Source organism: Camponotus vicinus, unplaced genomic scaffold (genome assembly GCF_025532165.1).
Source record: "Camponotus vicinus isolate PSW18456_S1 unplaced genomic scaffold, iyCamVici1.0 SCAF_4, whole genome shotgun sequence".
Lineage (NCBI taxonomy): Eukaryota > Metazoa > Arthropoda > Insecta > Hymenoptera > Formicidae > Camponotus > Camponotus vicinus.
The window spans coordinates 23052173-23077434 of record NW_028141976.1 but is presented as its reverse complement, the minus strand read 5'-3'; the positions used below and the strand labels follow the sequence as shown (position 1 = coordinate 23077434).

General features: G+C 29.5%; 3 protein-coding genes across 3 annotated transcripts in view; 2 read left to right on the top strand and 1 right to left on the bottom strand.

Moving 5' to 3' along the window:
- Window positions 1-25262, bottom strand: part of Hwt (SH2 domain-containing adapter heavyweight) — a 121595-nt gene that overhangs the window by 93458 nt on the left and 2875 nt on the right. The window lies entirely within an intron of this gene.
- Window positions 369-3139, top strand: LOC145969716 (chymotrypsin-2-like). Its single transcript, XM_083095923.1, has 7 exons — window positions 369-499; window positions 598-668; window positions 904-998; window positions 1092-1233; window positions 1412-1525; window positions 1977-2129; window positions 2840-3139. Exons 1-7 carry the CDS (start codon window positions 451-453, stop codon window positions 2981-2983), a joined length of 768 nt encoding a protein of 255 aa, XP_082952049.1. The 5' UTR covers window positions 369-450; the 3' UTR covers window positions 2984-3139.
- LOC145969767 (transmembrane protease serine 9-like) lies at window positions 9386-20750 on the top strand. Its single transcript, XM_083095994.1, has 14 exons — window positions 9386-9452; window positions 9957-10027; window positions 10241-10332; window positions 10488-10629; window positions 10710-10820; window positions 11684-11836; window positions 12166-12305; window positions 18433-18533; window positions 18934-19010; window positions 19148-19242; window positions 19497-19638; window positions 19750-19863; window positions 20045-20197; window positions 20402-20750. Exons 1-14 carry the CDS (start codon window positions 9404-9406, stop codon window positions 20549-20551), a joined length of 1590 nt encoding a protein of 529 aa, XP_082952120.1. The 5' UTR covers window positions 9386-9403; the 3' UTR covers window positions 20552-20750.

The window sequence follows — 25262 nt, the reverse complement described above, 5'->3', positions numbered from 1 at the left end:
GAATACGAAGAGTCATGAAAATATAAAATTATGTAGCAAATATTTTTAAGAAAAACTACAAAGAAAAATTTCTCTTTATTTCTTACAGAATCTATTATACATATATTGAAAGATAACTGCTTGAATATCATTTCGTTCGCGTGTATTTATTTTCAGATTTGAATATGCAGGGAATTACGAGTTTGCACGATATCAAATATTTATCAGCATTTATTAAAAATAAAAAAATCAATATTTAGAAAAAATGATAATGTAGGTTATAAGCGAGATAGTAGATCAAACGCTATTTCAAATATCAATAACTATCAGATCTCTCTATCTAATCTTGGGAAAATATAAAATTTAACCTTATGATGATATAAATGTACGCGACCGACATCGAAAATGTCACTATACATTTGAAATAATATTAGCACAGAGATAACAATATTACGCAGACGACGACTAATCATGACTCTAACGCTATTATCTTTAATTCCTTTCTTGGCTATTTCTCATAGTGAGTAATGGATAAGTTAAGTTCTAATGTAGTTATTTTAATTAATAAATTTATCAAATTTATATAAATGTCATCTATAATAAATCTTATGAATATAGGTGCATTAGTCACATTAGATCCCAGAATTGTAGGAGGAAGAAATGCTAAGCCAGGTGAAATCCCATACCAGGTATATTATTAATAATCATTATCAAAATGTCGTATGCTAATCGTTTCGTTTTAAAAATATCGAAATAAATATACGCAGATCAATTGACATCGTATTGAGATCGAATCTTGAATTAACTTTCTTTATTCAACAGTAAGCTGAGTCAACTATAAGTAAAGATAGATGTCATATGCTGTAATAACACACGGGAAAGTTCCGTATCTCGAATTGTGAAATACAAAATGTATTATTTCAGGTTTCTCTCCAGACTATCCAAACAGGACATCACTTCTGCGGTGGAGTTGTACTCAATCAAAACTACGTGTTGACTGCCGCTCATTGCGCGTTTGGGTAAGTATGAGACTGAAAGTTCAAGGAAAACTTCGAGAATATAAATTATTCCATAAATATATATATTTATAGTTTACGTGATATTCTTTCCAGTACTGATGTCGAGCTTATCTCGGCCACTGTGGGAACGACGGATTTACAAAAACCGTATGCGGTGCATTTCATCGAGTCCTCTTATATACACGAAGGATACGATAGCAATAATTCATGGATCAATGATATCGCTCTACTTAAGGTAGTGTTAGTTAAATTAAAAAATCGACGCAGATAATAAATTGTTTTTATATAAAATAATTGGGTTGTTTTTATATAAAGTAATTGATTAATTTGGAAAATTAAGACGCTAAATTAAATGATTATTTGATAAATTAAATGATTAAATTAAATGATAACAAGAAAACATTGATTTTCAGCTTAAATCTCCATTTAATTTTTCCGCTTTGGTATCCCCTGTCGTATTACCAAAGCAAAATCAAACTGTGAAGGCTAATTCAATAGCAGTCGTGTCAGGATACGGCAGATTATGGGTAAATCTTCATTCTCCTAAATTGAATTAGCAAACATGTCATTGATTAAAACAAGTGACACGATTTCACTAAAGGTCAGATAGTATTTCACTGATTTTCAGTAGAAAGACTCACACTTTGCTCCTCCGTCTTATGCATTTCAGTATAAGAAATTACTGGAAAATAAACCAAACCACTATTACTAATTGAAAATAAACCGAATCACACTACCACTAATTGATTTCTTCTCAGTAATATTTCACTGTTTGTAATGCTATTTATAAATGAAAATTAATATTATTACTGATAATATTACGGATAATATATTAATTTCATTTAAAAGTATAAATAATTTAAGTAGATAGACATTTATTAATAATAAACTAAAATTTGCGGAAAATCACGTCTCAAATTTATTTTAAAATATCAAATATGTGCTCAACTTGTATATTTACACTTTGTATATTTACAGCATAACGGAAACAGGACCACGGAATTAAACGTCGTTAGCATTAAAATAGCTGATCAAGACTACTGCAGATATATGTACGCGAAACATTCGAAAAATATTTTCGACACGCATATCTGCGCAAACGAGCCAACTGTAGAAAGGGGTTCGTGCAAGGTAAACCATTTACAAAGCGTTGCAGTAACATCACTGTCATTAGTACTGGCCGCACGTGTAATTTAATGCTGTCTGCCTAGATACAGTCGTTAACTACTTAACTCGCATCATTCTTCTCACACGCAAGGCTTCAACTCGCCATCCTATCTAATGGCTTCTAAGCACAACGTCTCAATGTAACTCATGTACTTCGAATTGAATAACGTGCTTAGAATGTATCCCGATAACAAGGAAATCCTGCCACATCATTATCGCATCGGCGACAATTATATCGTGTGAATTTATCGCGATTGTAATCTTATATTTATCACTACTTGTGTTTATCAATTAATTTATCAGTTAATTAATGTTTTTACAATATATAAATTCATGCGAGTTTGAGGATTATCGAATGTCGATCGATACGTGCCATTGATTATTTCGTATCATTAATGAAACACATTCAGTTTCCTCGTCACGTTTTGTAATTCAATTTAATTGGTAGCAAAACCGCGACAGTAGACCGAACAAAGCAAAAGTGTATTATTATTCATTATCAGTGTAATTAAATTAACAACAAAGCTAACATACGGGCTAACTTTTATACTAACAAAAAAACATATATTGAATTAATTTAAAAAAATATATAATATCGTTTGTGCGCGATTTTTTAATTAGATCCTTGTAATATTTAAATAACAAGATTAGAGCAATGTATTATTTTATTTTAGGGTGATTCCGGTGGTCCTCTCACCGTCGATGGAAAACTCGTCGGACTCGTCTCGTGGTCATACCGTTGCTCTGACATGATATATCCTTCCGTTTACACACGCGTCCCATCATACGTCAATTGGATCAGAAAGTACGCCGTGTGAGTTAAAATAATTAATATGCGAAACGTAAAAATCAATTTCGATGTTTCACGACACATGTCAAACTAATGACATTAATTATATTTTAAAATATAATCAATGCATAATTTCTTGAAGAATATATATATATATATGTATATTTTATATATATAATACTAATATCAGAATATTTTTTAAAATTTTTCCTTATTATAAGAAAACAACATATTGATATCAGATTTTTAAAAAATTGATATCATTGAAACTCGTGTGATTATTAACGCGTATTGATATTTATTCCCCTAGTTTAAAAGGAACAAATAAAAGTGGATTTAAAACAACCGTATAAATAAATTGTAAATATTACATATGCATTGCACGTTGCTGCGGTCGATATCCTAACAATAAACGGATCAAAAGAGAAAAGTGGGTCAATCAAAGCAAACCCGTTGGACCCCATTCTGACAGCGTACGTCAAGTGCACGAAATTGTTTCAGAGAAATTAACAAACACTTCTCTCAAAAACGAGCGAAAGAACCATTTGTATCCATTTTTTCTCATTTCTGTCCAACGTTAATTTCTACATTTCGCATACACACGCACAGACATGGAGCTTTGTAAACAAAAGACTGACGCGTTTGTTTTTGAAATGCTGCATTTTATAATGTCTTTTTCCGTTTTACGAGTAATAGTCGTCAACATCGTCATATTGAAAGAAAATGTTTATTTTTGGATGATTTTTGCATACAAATAAGAGAATTGCGTATCAACAAATATCAATTACGCTTGGGGAGAAAAAAACAAAAGTTTGACCAACACATTGATGTCGTTAAGATATTCGAAAAGGTATCGGATATAAATCAAATAGAAGAGTAGTTTACGGAGGACATGTCGCGTCGATGCTGTTTGTTTTTACGACGTCGTGAAGGCGATATTGAAAACACCCACACAGTGTCCAATCTGCGTTGGTCGGCGTTATCGGTTCGCATACTTATATGCAGCAAAATCGGAATGTGATGCGAGTAAAATTATTATAAAAAGTGAGAATGAGAATGGAACATATATAAAAAAGATAATCCTTTTCATTATAAAAAGATGATCCATCTTAAACAATTGACGTGAAAAAGATGTGATTATCCTAAATTTCAAAAGAAGAATTCTCTGATTCCTCGTATTTTCTACGATAAACTTTGCGCTGCAACTGACGTTTCCGCTTACTGCTCCCTTAGATATACATATATATATAAAACTGTTAAAAATTACAAAGCAGGAAGTTTCTACGGGATTATTTGCTTCAATTTAAGTCAACTTTAATTCTCCTAAGTGCTTTATACAAAGATACATAAATGTTGCGTATGTCAATTTATAATAATTATTACAATAATTATTATTATTTAATCGCAACTCTACTTCTCTTGATTATATAATATTCTAAAAAATATAATTCTAATATTTTGATATATTTTTTATAAAACAACACGATTTTTCTTGCTAAAAATTTCATTAAATACTGACATTGATATACAATTTTAATAGAGAAAAATAACATATCAGAATATTTTAACTTCTGTATTTACTTATAATTGTGCTTTATGACTAGAGAGAATACATGTAGGAATTTTTCTTGTCAGCAAAAAATAGCGCATATCTAACTATTATTTATTAGACATTTGTACTTTTAACTTTGTATGATTTATTTCTATTGGTAGACCTAGATAGCTTGAAAGTCTGAATAGTTCTATAATCATGTACATTAATTAATTGAGTGTAGGATTACACACGTGGGTCAGACCATTTCACTACCTGTATGATCGATGAAAAGCTCCGGATGTGGGGTCGTCGGACGCAGGTGAGTCCTGGAACAGCGGTTCTCAATATCTCTTCTTGGTCGGCAGGATCGATTGACCTTTTGCCTCCTACTCCAAAATGTAATCACGATTACAGAATCTTCAGATCAAGTCAAAAATTGTGAAACTGTCGGGCATATCGTTATATCTCACGCAAACAATTCTTGTAGTTTCTGTTTTCTTTCAGCAATAAATTGAAAATCACATTTTTAAAGAGGCCCATCAATGCAATATCTTGCATTTTAAAATTCAAAATATCTCAACATATATTTTTACTCATAAAGAATCTTTTCACTTATAGGAGTGTAATTATCTGCGATAGTTCGATTTTAACCAGCGTAAGCCAGACTGCATTCCATTAGGTAGAGAGAATCGATCGGTCCCTACCTTGGAATCCAGGCATTTCGTTCCCACTGCTATCTGTCAAGATTTCGTGATAAAGAGGGATAGCGCCTCCAGAACAGCCGAATTCAGCGATGACATTGCAAAATTGTTCAGTGTGGAATGAAGTATAATAAATTCTGAAAACTTGGTAGACTTTCATCTTCTTAAAGTTCAAATATCTGGATCCTTATAAAATTGCTTCGATGTCTCGAAAATTTCTCTCTTTGATAATCTTTCAATGTAAAAAATGATTTATCATATATTAAATTTTATTTATGTCTTTGTTATCGAGTAATAAGTGCATATCTTTCTCTTTTGTAAAAGATCAAAATACACATAGATATTTTATACACATAGATATTTTTAGATATCAAGATATCAAGTGCATCATACGATACATGCTGTAATAACATACAAGAAATTTCTGCATCTCAACTCTCATGTTATGGAGCCATGTTATGCCAGTATATCAAAATTCTCGACAGACTACTAGATACGATTCGTCCGTTACGTAAACAAATTTTCGTAGATATTTCCATTTATATCATATATTGCGCACGCATGCACTATATGTTATAATATAGGACTTGCGCGAAACGAGTTTTCCAATAAATGCCGTTTCTTTCATGGAAAATTCGAAAATAGAATATCAAATACCATCTCGTATACGGACAATAATGTATTAATAAAAAATTGCACATATTTATAGTATCAGTATTCTTTATATCCATCATGGGTTGTGCATATCTTTATAGTTTAAGGACAACACGTAAGCAAACTGAAATTTAAAAGATCCAAATTAGCGCTACAATACTCAAAACTTTTCGTTTAAAAGTGGGACATTTAGTTCGCATCATAAAAGAAATAATATTTCTGTAGCATTATCAGCGCACATAAGGCTTTCGAAGTATCTGGAGCCGAGCCAACGTCGCCTTGGATGCAGTTTCGCATCTGTCCTGGTATATCGATCGAAAGGTCACTCAACTAGGTGCCTTCATAATGCGTTATGACACCACCGGAGATACGCCACATTAACTGACACATTAACGACTATTTTATCCTAATTAGATAAAAACGACGTTTAATTTGTTCATCTTAACACGATAAATGTAAAAAGAAAGGACTGCAAGAAAGATTTTAAAAGCGTTATTTCGCAATGTTCAAAATTCTATCGAAATTTCGAGATAAAAATGTTTCGTACATTCGAGCGAATTATTGTCCACTAGCTGTTATTGTTAGATGTCGAGTAAAATAATTTTTATACTATAGAAAAAATGCTTTTATTTGTAAAATTAATCTATAAAGAATGAAATCAGCATATCTCTCTCTCTCTCTCTCTCTGATAATCTTAATGTTCCATTTATATCGATATTATTTCTCTTTAAGCACGATACATAATTCCAATGAACGTTCCCTTACTTTAATATTGAAAAATTATAAAGGCTCTTTATATATAAAATTATATAAAAAAATTTGTATGTATTTCCTTTTTTCCTTATCTTTACTTCTCACAATATTGTTGAAGTTATTCTTTGTTTCCCTCGAATGCATAAAATAAATATGGTAGAAATGTACATATTGTATCTTTGTGATGCAATCTACAAGATAATCATAAAATTAATAATAGCATATGATAATTAGCAATCATAAAATTTATGCTTAACTTAAAAGAATCTCCGCAAGATATAAATATCAATTAATCAATCATGAATCGTTCGGAGTTAATATACACAAGAGAAGATAATATCTGAGCGATAATTAGAATTTATAATGCATATTATACCCAGAAATCTTGCAAAAAAATTCTTATACCATTTAATATATCTTTTCATGTTATTAATTAAATTGTAAAATCGCAAAAAATATGTACTTATAAAATAACATTATTTTTTATACATGAAAAATGATGTTTATAAAATATAAAGAAAATGTTTTCTCGTTAAATTTCTCGTTAAATTTGTTTATTTGTATCATATATAAACAAGATTTTATTCTATTTCATTTATTAATTCTTATTCTTTCTGGATTGCAGTAGTGTGTGAGGGTTATAATTCACACACGATTTCTTTATAATGCACTTTATTATGTATCCTTATTACGTGACGTCTCGGCCTTATTAATATAGATAATATAAAAACATAAACTTAAATTTAAACGGGCAGTAAGAGCCAAACGCGGATGGTAGTGCGTAAGTTCAACGAGAATTAAGTTTTCGTTGAAACTTATTTGTGTGCACAGGGCACAAATTTTCTTGGTACGATACCAAGCAAATTATTAATTTAAAATAATTCTCAATTCGAGACTTTATTTTAATTATTATCCCTCTTTTTCCCCCCTGTAATGTTGTAAGCGAGAAAAATATCGGGCCGAAAGTCGCTGAATCGGGAATCGAACCCGAGTCTTTCGCTTGCCGGGCGACTGCTCTTACCATTGAGTTATTCAGACCCTCCAACTCGATACTTCTCGATCGCCCACAAATATATATTAAATTGAAGAATAACGCCATCTTCCGCCGGCGTGAAATTTAAATAACTATAAGAAATTAGGCTCTGTATATTAAAACATAAAATCTTAAATTTAAACGGGCAGTAAGAGCCAAACTTAATTCTCGTTGAACTTACGCACTACCATCCGCGTTTGGCTCTTACTGCCCGTTTAAATTTAAGTTTATGTTTTAATATACAGAGCCTAATTTCTTATAGTTATATAGATAATATAAGTTATCACGTGAAGAACTCGGTCTTCACGTAGATCTATTATCGATTTTCGAAAAGCAACGAAAATACAAAGAACTCGGTCTCCTATATCGCAATATATAAATGTTTATGTGCGTATGCTAGGACGGACGACAGCGGACTCGTCCGCACTTGAGTCGGTCCCCTCGAAAAGGTCCCCGAAGGGAGGGGAACGCGCGTGCGAGATTTTCTCACCTTGATTGGCTCACTTTGGAGAAGATTCTTTCCAGAAAAAGATAGGGATGTATGTGGGAGGAGGTCGGACGTGTCTTTACGCCCATTTGATCAACGAGCGACAGAATCCATCCGTGGCAACGGCATTGACGCATATCCTGTGGAGAGAGCATTCACACATTTTTCAGCCCAACAAATAATTGCTAGAAAACAATATTCGCGGACTAGAAAAATATGTTTCGCTTTCCGGGCAACTGCTCTAGACCACTGAGCTATCCAGACCTCACACCTAATGCTGCTTTTTAACACAGTGATATGACTCCAGAGCGATGTTGGTATCTCACTCGATGGATGCAATGCCGATTGCCATGGAGGATTCCTGAAAGGTCGCTCGCTGACCAAATAAGTGCCGATGGAGATATTCGCGTGCATGCTGGCTTCCGACTGGTCTTCCGTATGAAACGGCACCGACGAGTACAACGCCGTAGAGTGACCACATCCCCCAAGATCCCTCTAGTATATACTAAAATCCTCACTGTACCAAATAGCAGTGGCGGATGGACCCTAAAATAGGGCAGGGGCAAGCCTCCAAAGAGATAAGATGTTTGAAAGATGCTATTCTTATCTACTTGAGACGAGCGTTGAGCGATGGGCCTGCGAGCCCGTAATCTCGGCGATTCACACGTATGTAGGGACCAAGGCGAGAAAATCTCGCACGCGCGTTCCCCTCCCTTCGGGGACCTTTTCGAGAGGACCGACTCAAGTGCGGGCGAGTCCGCTGTCCTAGCGTACGCACATAAAAATTTATATATTGCGATATAGGAGACCGAGTTCTCCGAATTTTCGTTGCTTTTCGAAAATCGATAATAGATCTACATGGAGACCGAGTCTCTTCACGTGATAACTTATATTATCTATATTAATGAGGCCGAGACCTCACGTAATAAGGATACATAATAAAGTGCATTATAAAGAAATCGTGTGTGAATTATAACACACCACTGCAATCCACTTTCCCAGATCAAGATTCATGTGTATTTATCTATTACTCGCAACTAAAGATACTATATCAGAGAATTCCTTTCATATTTGATAACATGCCTGTGTCTAAATTGAATATACTGATAAACCAACATAAAAGTAATGACAATCTATCGGTGATTAAATTACTTATCTAATCTGCAATGTTCAGATAATTGTTTATTAATCATTGCATTGTTAACATGTACGCCTGCTATTATCAGATAAGTATATAAATTTATCCACTCTTTAAATTCAATCAAATGTGATTGTTGCCGTTCAAAATGTTGTCCGCAGTTTTATTTCTTCTTAGTGTATCATCCATCTCTCAATGTAAGTAAAACATTAGAAACGACAGAATTACACCCACATATAATATTTATATACTTACAATTAGTAAATTATACACATTGCAAAATTTATACATAAATCATCTAATTTTTGATAAAATATTTATTTTATAACTTCGAAACTTTCTATTTTTAAGAAGGCAGAAAAATTTGAGAGATTTCTTGATAAACTCATCAATAAAATTAATACAAAATAAGAACAACGTACATTAAAATAGTATTTCTCATATTGAAATATAATTGACAAAAATAAGAGATACATATTTTTATGAAATTGTATAGATGGAATTAAGATAGATAAAATAAAAGATGTCTGAATGTCAGATAATAATGATATAGATAATTATAGACTTTGACATTTAAGTAAGCTTTATATTAGCGACGATGATGTATTTTCAATTATATTAGAATGTGTACAAAAGGATAAAATAAAATAATTCTACAGTAAAAAGCTCTAGCTCAAATAAGTTTAATATTGCATCAACAGCTGCCATATCGCGGTACGAATCACGAATCATAAATGGAGAAGATGTAGCACCGGGAGAAATACCATATCAAGTAAGTTTTAGTGACTCAGATATAATATTATCTTGCTTTTTAAATTCTCAAGATTTTTTCTTATATTGCAGACCTAGTTTCAGCACTTCAGATATCAATATAGATTTCATTAGACGTTCTATATACACATATATTTGATTGTTTAAATACACGAAGATCGAAAATTCTATACACATAAGATAAAATTAATTTCTTAAATTTATTTCACTCTAGGTCTCCTTGCAGACAAAACGTTCCTTGCATATTTGTGGCGGATCTATTCTTAATGAATATTACGTTATTACTGCTGCTCACTGCGTGAAGAAGTAATTAATTTTTACATAGATTTTGAAGTAAAAATATCGTCTACAAAATATCAGTTATTATATAGTTATATACAGTTAGTTATATACAGTTTATATATTTAAAGTCTCAGCGCTTTAATAATTTCATATTTTAATTAATATTACTGCTATTACAGTAAGATACCTGCAGACCTCGTAATCATTGCCGGTACAGTAAATTTGAACAGCCCGGGCCCACGGCATGCAATTAAACAGATTATTTCTCATGAAAAATATGATCCTTATAATTCGTGGCTTAATGACATTGCATTGCTCAAGGTAAATTATCCCGTAAATATTATATCAACTTCGAATTTCAGTATCATCGTTTCTCATCGTTGACGCACTTTGCTTTTTAGATGTTCTCTCCGTTTAGGCCATCACGTAACATTGGATTTGTAACTCTTCCCGAACAAGACGAAGCTATTCAGGAAGGTATTGTGGCAAGAGTCTCCGGATTCGGAATAACAGTAAGTGCAGGATCCATTTTTTATAACTCTTCTTCATAACTCTCCTTCACTCTGCGGTTTTTAGATATACAGGATGTCCCATTTTAATCGATCACCCCGAATAACTTTTTTAATTTTGATTGTAGAAAAAAACGTTTCAGACAAAAGTTATATGGTCTCAAGGGGGACATGAGACGGTGCCATTAGTTTGACCTTGAAGAGTCAGCTGAAAGTCACGTGAAGGTCACCTCCAACTTTTTAAATGGGACACCCTATATGCTTTTGCATATTCTTATAGCTCATCTCGAGAGCTTTCCAAAACACTATAATTAAGTTAGTTTTCATTACGTACTTTCCGAGTTATGAGGCTTGAAATAATTTCCTAATTTTACATAAACTGTAAAATATCTTGTAAAATATTCATTTTTCGATTATCTTACCTTAATACTTTTATGTACAAAATAATGAGAGGAATCAATTGGTGTAAAGAAAACATATAATTATTTAGAAAAAAAAAATGTAATTTGCAATTAACAATTACATTTCTTTTCTTAAAAATAACTATGTGTTTTCTTTACACCAATTGATTTCTCTCATTATTTTGTACATAAAAGTATTTAGGGTGCCTTATTTAAAAAGTTGGAGGTGACCTTCACGTGACTTTCAGCTGACTCTTCAAGGTCAAACTAATGGCACCGTCTCATGTCCCCCTTGAAACCATATAACTTTTGTCTGAAACGTTTTTTTCTACAATCAAAATTAAAAAAGTTATTCGGGGTGATCGATTAAAATGGGACACCCTGTATATACCGAAATTAATGTAGCAGCATAATTTTATCGCTGTATTTAATCTCGTTAATTTTACGCTCGTATATAAATTATAGAAAGATGGACTTAGATCTAAAATCTTACAACAAGCTACTATTTATATAACCAGTCAAGAATACTGCAAGGATATGTACAACAAAGTCCTATATGATATCTATGACACTCATATTTGTGCTAACGATCCAAACATAAGAAGAGGTTCTTGCCAAGTAAGTTATAGAAAACATTTTTAAGTTATCTTTTGTTTTCAGTGTAATTAATCCTTAGTAAACATACATAAAAAAATTAGATATAATTAAAAAGAAATAAGTTAAAAGATAAGTATTATAATTACGAAAAATAGTTAAATTGATACTTTTTGAGAATTAAACATATACATGATAGAATATACATATACATGAAAGAAGTAAAAGAAAAGACAACAGTTGTGCGAAAGCGTTGTATCGCTTTACAAGCGTTAGACGAGACTTCAAGTATTTTATACATGCGAAGCGTTAAAAAAAAATAAAATAAAAAACACTTTAATCTTCTTTTGTAGAGTGACTCGGGCGGTCCTTTGATTGTTAATGGAAAACTTGTCGGGATTGTATCATGGGGTAAAGGTTGCGCCCTTACTGAATATCCGTCTGTGTATACCCGCGTACCTTCGTACATTGACTGGATTGAGAAGAATATCGTGTAAATACAATTGATAATCATACAAAACTACAATCGCCGTTTCCAAGAATATCATATTTAACATTAGATTATTTACTTTTTCGTTTTATTAGATTGCAATAAGTGTATTGTCAATAATAAGTATCTTCTATATAGGTAGAAAACGCGTAAAAATTATTCTTGAATACATTCATTAAATTTTGTCTGGTTAAACTTTCTCTTTCTCTGATTGCTAGTATAATAAAAATTATCATTTCAAACGCAGAAAATAGTTCTATATCGCAAGTAATGACTTATAAATAAGAAAATTGTAATATAAGCACATATTTGTAACTGTATTAATATACTAGGAAAACACTAAACATTTTCATAGTTCAAAAGCCTAAAAATAAATAGTATATAATTTTTTTTTATTTATTTATATATGTCCACTTTATACATTTTAAATAACTAGCAATATAAATATTATAATAAATAATAAATATAAAAAACTCCCAGAATTAGTAGAAAGACTAACATGTAAGATTATAAAATTTAGATAAACTAAATGTGCAAATAAATTGGTACCATATATCTTTAGATTGCAAACATTTAATTTTATATGTATATAAAATACATAATATTTGGCATATGATAATTAAAATATCTAATTATAAGTAAATAGACATAAATAATAAATAGAAATTGGAATTATCTTGTATCTTAACAAAAAATCTTTATATCATCAAATTAATCAGACAGCCAAAAAAATTGAAGCTGTAGAATGAATATTATCTTTATTAAATAAGTAATCATGTAGTTTTTTAAATCTAATCAGTCATTATAAACAATAATGATTTTTCATATAATTTATTGTCAACCTTTTTGATGATTATTGAATTAATTTATCTTCATAATAATGTTAATGTATCATAACTGCCTAAGTAGTTATAATATTGTGTTTAATTAATTTACGTTATGTAATATTAACATTTCGTATTCTTAAAAGATGTAAAAAAACATCATTTATTTTGCAATTGTAAATATGTATATAATAAGAATTTAGCATTATATATATATATATATATATATATATATATATATATATATATAAGATGTAAAAAAACATTGCAAGAATTTAGCATTATACAGGGTTTAGCAAAAGTGTGGAAACCCCTTAATATTTCGAAAAATACGCATTTAAAAAAAAAATGTTTCATACAAAAGTTATAGGGTTTTATGTGGCGCATTACACAGCAACATTATTATGACCTCGAATAGCGTTGTCAAGGTTATGTGAAGGTCACCTCCAACTTTTTAAATAAGGAACCCTATATGCTTTTGCATATTCTTGTAGCTTATCTCGAGAGCTTTCCAAAACACTATAATTAAGTTAGTTTTCATTAAGTACTTTCCGAGTTATGAGGCTTGAAATCATTTCTTAATTTTACATAAACCATAAAATATCTAGTAAAATATTCATTTTTCGATTATCTTACCTTAATACTTTTATGTACAAAATAATGAGAGGAATCAATTAGTGTAAAGAAAACACACAGTTGTTTTTAAGAAAAAATATGTAATTGTTAGCAAATTACATATTTTTTCTTAAAAACAACTATGTTTTTTTTTTACACCAATTGATTCCTCTCATTATTTTGCATATAAAAGTATTAAGGTAAGATAATCGAAAAATGAATATTTTACTAGATATTTTATGGTTTATGTAAAATTAAGAAATGATTTCAAGCCTCATAACTCAAAAAGTACTCAATGAAGAAATACTTTATTATAGTGTTTTGGAAAGCTCTCGAGATAAGCTATAAGAATACATAATAAAAAATAGGGGATTCCATTTAAAAAATTAAAGGTAACCTTCATTTTTGCTTATTACTTAATAATTATTGCGAATTTTGCAAAATGGTAGAGGACTTTTCTTCTTAGTTTGACCCAATCTGTCATCACTTTTCGTTTGGTCCCTCACGAATCGGACACCCTGTATATATATATATATATATATATATATATATATATATATATATATATATTGTAATATTTTTGCATTATTATAAATAACTTGTAATCTGTTGAGCGCAAATGCGCAAAATCTGCCGATGAAATTTATGTGCATCAAAATATATTTCATTCATATATTATCTTCTATTTGCATATTGCATCTTCTATTTGATGTTATCTTCTATTTGCATGCGCCAATTATTAATTAACATTTTATTAATTTGATAAGTATATACATAATTGTGGAAAATACTAATAAATTTATCGATGATGTATATTAGTCACAAATTATGATAACAAAGACTCAATTATCATTTTCAGCGACAGAACTGCGTATTTCAATATTTTCAACGTTAGCAATTTAAACAAACTAATAATGATTCTCAATGTTCTTTTTAATGATGCGATATGCATGCAATATTAATCGATAAATTCGAGAATTTTATCAAAATAGAGAGTTGCCGACATTAATTTACTATTTTCATTGTAAATATGAAAAAAATTATATTTAAAATATAAATTTTATATAAAATTCAATATAACGCAAAATATTTCTATATATGTTTTTATTTTAATTGTATGAAATTTTATATTAACATTTATTAATTTTATAAAATTTTTATTTTATTTTATATCAAATTTATTTTATGAAATTAAAATCTTCATTCTCATATAAGAAAACATCCTACAGAAGCACAATTCATTCCCTTATGTAAAAGTTATTGCTTTAAAATTATTGCTATTATTACTAAATGCGTCATTAATTGTGTGATACAATTTTTTAATTCTAATAAAAGATAAGATTGCTCCGAGACACTGTCTCTTGAAAATAGATCAAAACGTAGAAGGGAAATGAGCACGCATATCAAAGTCACACAAACAATCTTATGAACGCGTAATGTTGAGCATTAATTAACGACGTATAATCACAAAGAGAAAGCGGAGACTTTACACAAACTGGCAATCGATGTTCTTTTATCGCAGATCATGCGCATAGCGTTGTGACACATAGCTGCCACGACTATTTTTCCCGACAAGAGCAAGAAAGAAAAGAAGCGATATCACGCGCTCGTCGAATCATTTCGATTGCTCGAGAGCGAGAGTATTGTCAAAGTTCAATGTACCACAATAAATCGTACATTGTTCAAAAACCACAGAATAATGCGTAATAAATTTATCACGTATAATTCACGACATTCCGATAGTTGATAAGCATATCTGTATTGTACTGTGATTACGATGTAATCATTGCCTGAGTTAAGTTGATTTACAATGAACCATATTCAAAAGTAAATAGTCAATATATATAAATTAAATTTAATGAAATTATAAATTGATTAAGTTAAATTGTTATTATTGAAAATATAAAGATTATAACCAAAATATATAAGAGATCAGCAAAGTTTATTATGTTGATTTATCTTCTTTTCCGCTCTCTCTTCTCTCTCTTTCTCTCCACACATATAAGTCAAAATCATACTTTTATTCATAAGCAGGTAAAGAGGGAATTCTTGATAAAAATATAAAACATGTATTTTAATATAAATACTACTGAAAAATATTCGTTGTAATGCATTGCAACTTGATGATAATTGTATAGTATCTATGATAAAAATTATACACTTTTTGTATGCTTTCTATATGCCTTTTGTCATATAAATAATTGTTCGGAAAATATGTATTTTATATCTTTTCTTACTAATTTTTTCGCTCTTTAAGCGTTTACCTTTTGTTTAAAAATCTTGGCGATTTTACGCATGGAAGGAAAAATGTGTTCTCGGATTTCCCTGGAATGCGCTAGCAAGAAAGATCTCGTTGTTCTCGGACAACCTTTGATCCTTTTATTCCATTTACAATTTTACAACAACCGATATTCCAGGAGAAATTCCTGAATAATGCATGCGAAGACAAACTTTGTCGACGTAAGAAAATAAATCCGTCTGTACGAATAATATGCGTTCGTAAAGTATCTCTGTGAGCGTATTTGCAAAATTGCAAAGATTTATATGCACAATCTAAAAATATCGCTATAATAATATAATTTCTTCTATATATCCTATTTACTTCATTTTATTCTTGTAATTATTGTAGCTAAAATAAGAATACACTTATCGTGACACTATTATTTCGATACGGAGACGATTTCCGTAAATATTGAATGGCGCTAAAGTATACTATATCAGAGAGTATGTAAGTTAATCTATAATAATTAAATCATACTTGTTATCTAAGCTATATTATGTGAGTAGTTTTAGTAGTGAGTATTTTTTATCTATCATAATATTTTATCATAATATTTTTATCATAATATTTTAAGCACTCTTTCTGTTTTTTCATTCAAATGATTATCAAAAATGATTATCAAAAATGATTTTTTATCTAATATTTTTATTGAATAATGAAATTGCTATTATTATAATACAATTGGTAAATAATCTTATTTATTAATATAGCATGTAAATATATTATAAATATTTAGAATAATTATTAGAATTTGATATCTTTGCATATAGATTTCACAAAATAAACAATATTAATAATATAATTAAATAATAATATTAGCTAATAATTAATAACTATATTTTTAATCAAAAATATCACACTACAGTTTAATTATAAAAGCAATTACAAACATAAACATTAAATTTTTTTAAATCTACTGTCTTTTTAAATCACATAATTTTTTTATTAGAGAAAATAGAGAACACGAATTATCTACGATTATGGATTCGTTCAAAAGTTAAAAACTCTCATCAGTTGTAAATTTATTCAAAGCTCCAACATGCTATCGTGAAGTTTGATGAAAGCTAGGTGCGCGAACACGATCGAAAGTTTCTACACGTAAAATATCGGTGATCTCGATCGGTGCGCGAATCTTTGATCATCCGTATAGCTGATTACGCGGTCAGAGCACGAGGTTCATTGGTCGCAGGTGAATCCTGAAATACTGATACCCTGTAGCCGTTCTGGACCAACGATCGATCGTCTCCCACCTTTATCCGTTCGACGGTCCGTCAGGATTTCCTGATAAAGCATGGTCAACTGCTAAGAAATGACCGAAGCTTCTTATCCCTCGCGAGACCTTTTATTGAAATTGACGCTGCGAGAGTGAAACTTTTAATGGGAAGCAATTAGAGTTTTTAAGTAATGTACGTAAAGCAGAAACGTTAATAGATTTAAAAGATATTAAAAATTGCTTAATATTTTTAATTTAATATACATATAATTTAATATATTACGTGATAGAGTTCTAATAAAAAAAATTGTACTATTAAGTCGAGAATGTCAGTAAATGTTGAAACCATTACAGTCTCATTCTAGTCTGGACATATAAATTGTTTGCGAACAAATTAAGCGATAACTCTGATCGATAAATTATATATTTCCGCGAAGATTAAAAGTAATATTACTTACTTGGCTTTAAAGTATCATTTTATTATATCTCATTAAATGATAAGTCATAGAAAATGCAAAAATGAGACGATGCTATTATCATATCGATTGAAGAATCACGATATTCTATCACATTCAATTAGATAGAACATGCTAAAGATTCATCAGGTAAGATTAAGAGATATGGGAAAACCCAATATCTCATATGTCAGTTAATGAGATGTTAACAGAGCAGATTATTATTGTAATCGAACGATAAAAGATTACATAATTAAAAAGTCACTGCAACATATATACTGTCTATAATTAGATCTACACATTCATTCAAAATCAAACACTAATTTGTATTTATATAGAATAGTTAGTCTTTGTATTTATATATAATAGTCTAGATAATTATATTAAGAATTTCTTTCTATATACTTTTAATTATAAGTTGAAAATTGCTGAATATTTGGATAATAATAACTATAAATGTAATTAATAGAAATAAATGTAATTAATTATTATTAACTTAGATTTCTTTTTCAAAAAAGAATAAAACAAAATTGGCAATTAACCAAGGAGACAATTTGTACATTCTAAAATCTCAGTACCGCATTTTTTATCAAAAGACGACTGATCGCTGTCAATTCCGATAGAACATCGTTGATATATTATTTCGTAATCGAGCTACTTCGTATCTAATCTAGATTTCACAAGAAAAGAAGGTTGTTAATCATTGGACTATTTGTACAGAAGTGGAAGCAGGTATATAAATTCGCGATGTTGACATGATTGACACAATACAGACTACAGTTGTCGATCAAACGATGGCGTTAACGATCTTATGTCTTCTCGGCCTATTGGCATTCTCTCAAGGTAAGTGATGATTCTATATGAATAAACCGATAATTTGTTTAACATTGAGACAAGCATTCGTTTAAATCAATACAAATTGATACACTTTGTTTAGAAATAATTTAGCAAAAAAATTCGCCTTATTGTAACATTATTCTAAATGGCTTAATTTATGCTAAGATTTTTAATTCAATCATTAATTACAAACTGCAAGAATAGCAAAATTATATCTTATAATTAATGGAAAAAAATTATGTAAAAAATTTATTAATGTGTAAAAATCTGAAAATTGTTCCGTATTAAAGTGTATGTATAAAAAAACAGATTATTATTTATTATATAATTTTAATTTAAAAAAAGAATTAAAATTTTTTAATATCTTCTATTTTACACACAGTAATAATAATTTGTCACATTGTAGCTGGAATTTTGAAACCATACTTTGATCCCAGAATCGTGAATGGAGAAGATGCGAAATTAGGCGAAATTCCATATCAGGTACATATTGCCAAGAGAAAAGCATAATTATTTAAATCTGCGCCTCATAATTTATATAAAAATATTTTCTATTAAAAATACGCATAAAAATAAATAAAAACATAAATATTAGAATGATATTATTTTTATTTTCTTAGGTTTCTCTTCAAGACAAACAAAGTTCTTTCCATTTCTGTGGTGGCTCAGTCCTGTCGGAATATTACGTTATCACGGCAGCTCACTGTACTGAAGGGTAATTTTATTATAAATCTTTTCACATTACTAATTAAATAATATTAAAATAATCTCATATAAAGACTAACGCTAATATAATTAAAAATAATATTTTAATTATAACTTGTATTATTTCCTTTACAATCCACGTCTTATATTGTGAATATTGTTTTGCCAACAAAAGATAATATAATACATTCTAGAAGAGATCATTAGAAGAGATTATTATTTTGGATAGATATTTCAATAATAAAATTTTTATGTTACATATAGCAAATCAGCTCAGAGTATAAAAGTAGTTGCTGCCAGCATCGATTTAGAATATCCACAAGTGACGAATGAAGTTTCGTTTATTCGTGTGCATGAGAGTTATAATCCCTCTAATTCTTGGATTAACGATGTTGCTCTATTAAAGGTAAATAAGATTTATTACAAATTTTCCCTCTACACAAGAGAATCAGTATCTTTTGATCTTTTCAATTTCTTTGACTTAACTAGTAATACTTAAATAAAAATCATCTTTCAGGTGAAAAATCCTTTTGTAATATCTACAACACTCCAAAAAATTTCTCTGCCACCGCAAGACTACGTTGTCAATGCCAACGATGTTGCTGTTGTATCAGGATGGGGCAGACTTTGGGTGAATTTTTTACTTCTCTAATGAATATTTTTTTCTCGTGCAATCCGTATCTTTTATATAGAAATGACGCGGAATTCTTACGATTATGTTTATATTTATTACTTACATTACGCGCGAAAAAATAAAACAAACTAGTGTTAGTTAAAAAAGCACAGTTATAAATGTTACTGCAAAATTGCAGCAAGGCGGACCAACTACTAATAAATTACAACGAGTCAATATTGTGATTGCTGACCAAAAATACTGCTTTGATATATACGCCGACATGGGATACAACGTCCATTCCACGCAGGTTTGCGCATACGATCCGCGAGTGGAAAAAGGATCTTGTCACGTAAGTTTTCTTAAAAATTATAATTTCTATTGTATCTACTCATTCACCTACATTTAATATTCTCACAATAATAATATATTATGTAAGCACTTAAATCTTTTTTTTAATATGATTAACATAATGCCATAAAAAAAATATAAAACAAGATTTAACAAGATAAAATATTGAGTTTAATACCAAATTTAAAATAATACCTTTTTCTAGGGTGATTCTGGTGGTCCATTGACCGTCGATGGAAAACTTGTTGGATTGGTATCCTGGGCGAATGGTTGCGCCAGTACTTCCTACCCGACTGTTTACACACGTGTGCCTTCTTACATTGATTGGATTAAATTTAATGCGAACCTTGATTAATGCGAAACCAATGCTATTCAACTATGATTCAATCGCTGTTTTATGTAAATCTTTAACGATCGATCGTTGAAATTAAGAAAAGAAGATTCTTTTCTGATGTATATACAGATGTGATAATGATGTGACGTGGGGTTGTACAAAATAAGTACCCTCAAAATTTGTACACATTTTTAACACAATAAATATGTACATATATGTATATACATGTATTGTTTAAATTCATATGAAGAAAATCATTAATATATTTAATCCGTGCCGAAAAGCCATAAAGAAAAATTATCACACGACAAGTGCTATCTATCGTTTATCACGAATCAAGTCCAGGGGGATTTCGCTATAGTACTATTGAATTTAATACAAGAGATTGGATAGAACTCTCAGCGAAATCAATACACCGTGACCGCGCGACGTTCATGTGTTGCTCTTATTTCCGGTGACACTTGGAAGAACGGAAACGATCGATGCGGGCATTTTAACCGTAATTGACAGTAATGATCATAATGCTGCTTATCGATTGCGTGATTCTAAATAAAAAATATTCGTTAATCATATTATTAATAGTGCTACAAATTTATTGTTATTATTTTCTATATTATTTTACACAATACTATGATTTTAATATAATAGAAAATAATAAACTGTAAAATATCAATTTGTCAAAACAGATTATACCTTTAAAATTTATGGACGAAAAGAAAAAATAATTATAAAAAAAAAAAAATGTTCGAATTGTGACATCGAAAAGAAATATAAAAAACGTAGCTAAATTAATCTTTTTTCTTTGAAAATAATCAACAGCAAACATTAAAAATTTTCGAATAAGAATAAGATGAAAGGTAACTATAATGGGACAGCTGCTTCATGGAAAGCGCGAGCACGAATTGTTGATACCGAATTCTATCCCCTCACTCGTATTTACATTGCTAATGAAATTTCATTTCTGCTTTTGTCAGTCTTCCACAAGAGGCGCATGATAGACTCTTACGTCACAAGCCGGTTTTGTTTTACCCCTTTTCGACGATTTTACTCGGAGCGTAAAAGGACCTAGTAGTTGCTCATTTCCGACGGAAGATAGTATCATTATTAATTCACTATGCATTTCCCAGAAAGAGAATTTTCTCGTTTTATCTTATTTAAAAAATCATTTGCAAAAATCTGATGGAAGTTATTTTCGCCACTTGTGCCGATTAATTCATAATTTCGATGAGTAGAATTACTATAACGAAATTTTTATCTGTTGTGAAATCTTCAGAATTAGTTTATCGTTTAGATCTCTTACTTTCTGTCTCAAATAACAGATCACTGTATATCGCGTATTATAGTATATTAATTAGCCGAAAACTTATATATAATAAGATTTATAATATTATATCAAGAAAAACGAAATGTTCTTCGGAGAAATTATCCAAGCTGATACATAAACTTCTAAAGTTTGTGAATGTTATAAACTCGCCAGTTTTTGTAAAGAGAGTTAATTTCTGCTATTATTACGGCATTACATAAAAAAGTACGTGTAAAACCAATAGACAACATTCTCTTTTATATAATCATGCTAATATTTTATAATTAGCTAATATTTTATATAGCGCATAACTTTGTAATTATAATATTTAAATACAAGTATGTATTGTAATAATAAATATCACATTTAAAAAATTCATACAAACATACAAAAAATTGGAGATTAAATTAAAAATTGAATGCGCACAAATCATTTAAAGATATGTATGATCATATGTCGTTCAGATCTTTCAGATTAAAAACATAAAAAATGCAATAGATAAAAAATGATACAGATTTGATATATTATTGTCAAAATATATCAAACGTTTAATTTTTGCATATTACAAAGATATTTTAACTAATTTAACTCAATGTTTTTTGTGATTGTAATTTTAATTAAATCATTTATTATATCTACATCACAATATCAACATAAAGAACGCCTTTCCAAAAAATATCACGACTAAAAGTCTCGATGGAGCCACCGAAAAGCTTCAAGGAGACGAAACCTTTTCTATTCGCGATCAATTCGACATCGTCGCGCTACCTCTCCTTTCTTCCATCTTTTCTTTCTCTCTCTTTATCCTTCCTTTTCTTATTCATGTTACAATCTCTTTTTCACTTCTTCTCTTGGATCCGCAAGTCGACCTTGAGGTCATTGAAATAAATCGAGGACCGTCGTCGCGACAACTCAATTCCATTAGAATTTTATTAAGTACAAATTATTTTACTAACTATAAAGTATTATAGCTTCTGACTCGACATACAGATAAGCAAATACTTTATTCAGAAGATATAACAAAAAATGATAAAATCTTATAATCACTAGACATAAATTGATGATACAACATTTAGAGGACTGTGAGTTTATATGCTGTGATTAATCAATTATACTGGACAAGATATTTTTATTTCCAATAATTGATTAATCATGGCACATAAGTCTCATGAGAAATTGTTTGAATAGTTTATTAAATAACGGAATAATTTTCAGAAACGAAATAATTTTTATGGAAACGTTTCCTGAAAATCTCTAGTTTATTTCATGTAACGATTATATCCAATTATTATATAAAGATAAAATCAAATAATCAAATATATTTGATTCCAAATATTTTTGATATATTTATATATGTTATTGCACTCATAATTTTTATTGTTCAAAACCATGTATTAGATTAATGTATTGGAGAATATTTTTTGTCACAAATAATTATAGATAATAAGATTAATTTATAAAATACGCACGCACGCACACACACACACACACACACACACACACACACACACACACACACACACACACACACACACACACACACACACACACACACACACAGCACACACACACACACATACACACAGCACATATACTAATGTGCTTAATTTTATTATTAATTTAATTTATTTTTTATTATTAATTTAATAATAGAAAAATTATATTTTTAATTAAATTTATTTATGTTTGATCTTAATTAATCAGAATGGATTTTTATAAATACAATAATAATAACAATAAACTTACTATAATATTAAATTATTAAATTATATTTACATATCCTATATATGAATAAAATATGAAAAATATATGAATAAGACTATTTATAGTAGCAAGTGCCTATTGATGTCTGACGAAACTTGACTTTTACTACTTTTATACTACTAAACATTTCAAGTTTTTGTTTCATTAAAAATATCTATGTTATATTTCAATGTAAAAAGTGTAATTATGTATTTTGCTCGTAATCTTTGATAAAAAGGAAGAAGGAAGCTCCGCACAATTATCAGCTATATTAAATTATGCTTTGCTTTTATTATTAAAAGTAACCCGATCTAGAAATAGCTTGTAAGTTGGAAAGTAATATAATATCTCACATTTTCAATCTACAATCGAGTAAACGGCTGTGCAAGTAGGTTTAAATGAGCCCGAAATTATAGGTCATAAACTCGAAACTTGTACCATTGCACTCCGGGTCTTCAGATATACGAAATCGCGATACGATAGACGCTCGTTGAATTCACTCGCTTCGAATGCTGAAGGTAATTGCACTATACAATAGCGATGAGAAATATTGCTACGATCACGGCGCGAATTTAAAAAAACATTATAAATGAGTTTATCTTATTTTAAATTCTTTTCAATACATTATCGCATTAATGAAATTGCTCATTATTTTCTCATTCGATAATGTACATTGAAGAAGCGATTGAATTCGTTTTGCAAAAACGAATATCAGAAAGACAGTATTCACGACTGCAAGCCATATAAGCATGCATCTTTTCTGTTTAAATATTCGTTTCAAGAATTCTTGAGAGTCTCACCTATAATATATGGAATAGCACGTGCGACGCATGACATATGCGATTAAAATCGAGCTTTGGCATGAACTTACAATCAGTAAAATCTTTCTCCTTTTTTATATAAATAGTAAAATAATATTAAGTGTTATTAGTCTCAACATGATAAAAGTTTTATTCAACCAGTAGAATTGAGTACTTTTTTCAATCTGATTATTAAATATCAAGATAAGCAATATTCAAATAATAGTAACTTAGAATTTGCAAGTTTGATTAACGTTATTTATGTTATTTTTTATTGTTGTATGATACTCATGAAAGAATATTATTTCGATGTGAAAAAGTATAGTCTTTATTCGGTACACGGCTTCTCATACCACCAAATATCATCAAACTTTAAAGAGTTCACTTGAACACGAAATAGAGTACAATACTTTTTCTTGATTCTCTAGAGAGACTACTGGACTTGAAATGCTCTTATGATATATATATATATGAAAAAGTGGAATTAAAGTTATAATGCTTATATGAATCATCATATGAATCTTTGCTATCTTTTTCGTTAAAGTTATACGTCATTTACAAAATAATGTAAATAAAACAAAATATTCTATCCTTATTACAATTTTAATTGTACCATAAAAATAAATTTTACTAATTTGAGTAATATTTAGAAAATATACATTTATGTTAACATATTGAAAACATTTCGATTAACAAAAGTTTAAATAAAAATTGTAGCTATCCACTGTTACGATAAATAAGTAAATAAATAAAACTATTTTATAAATATATTTTTTATATCACATTTTTTGTAATTTAACTCTCTGATGATTAATTCGTACGATTCTCTACATATGTATATTGTCGGTAGTATTTTATACGTACATCGAAATAAAATACGTCAATA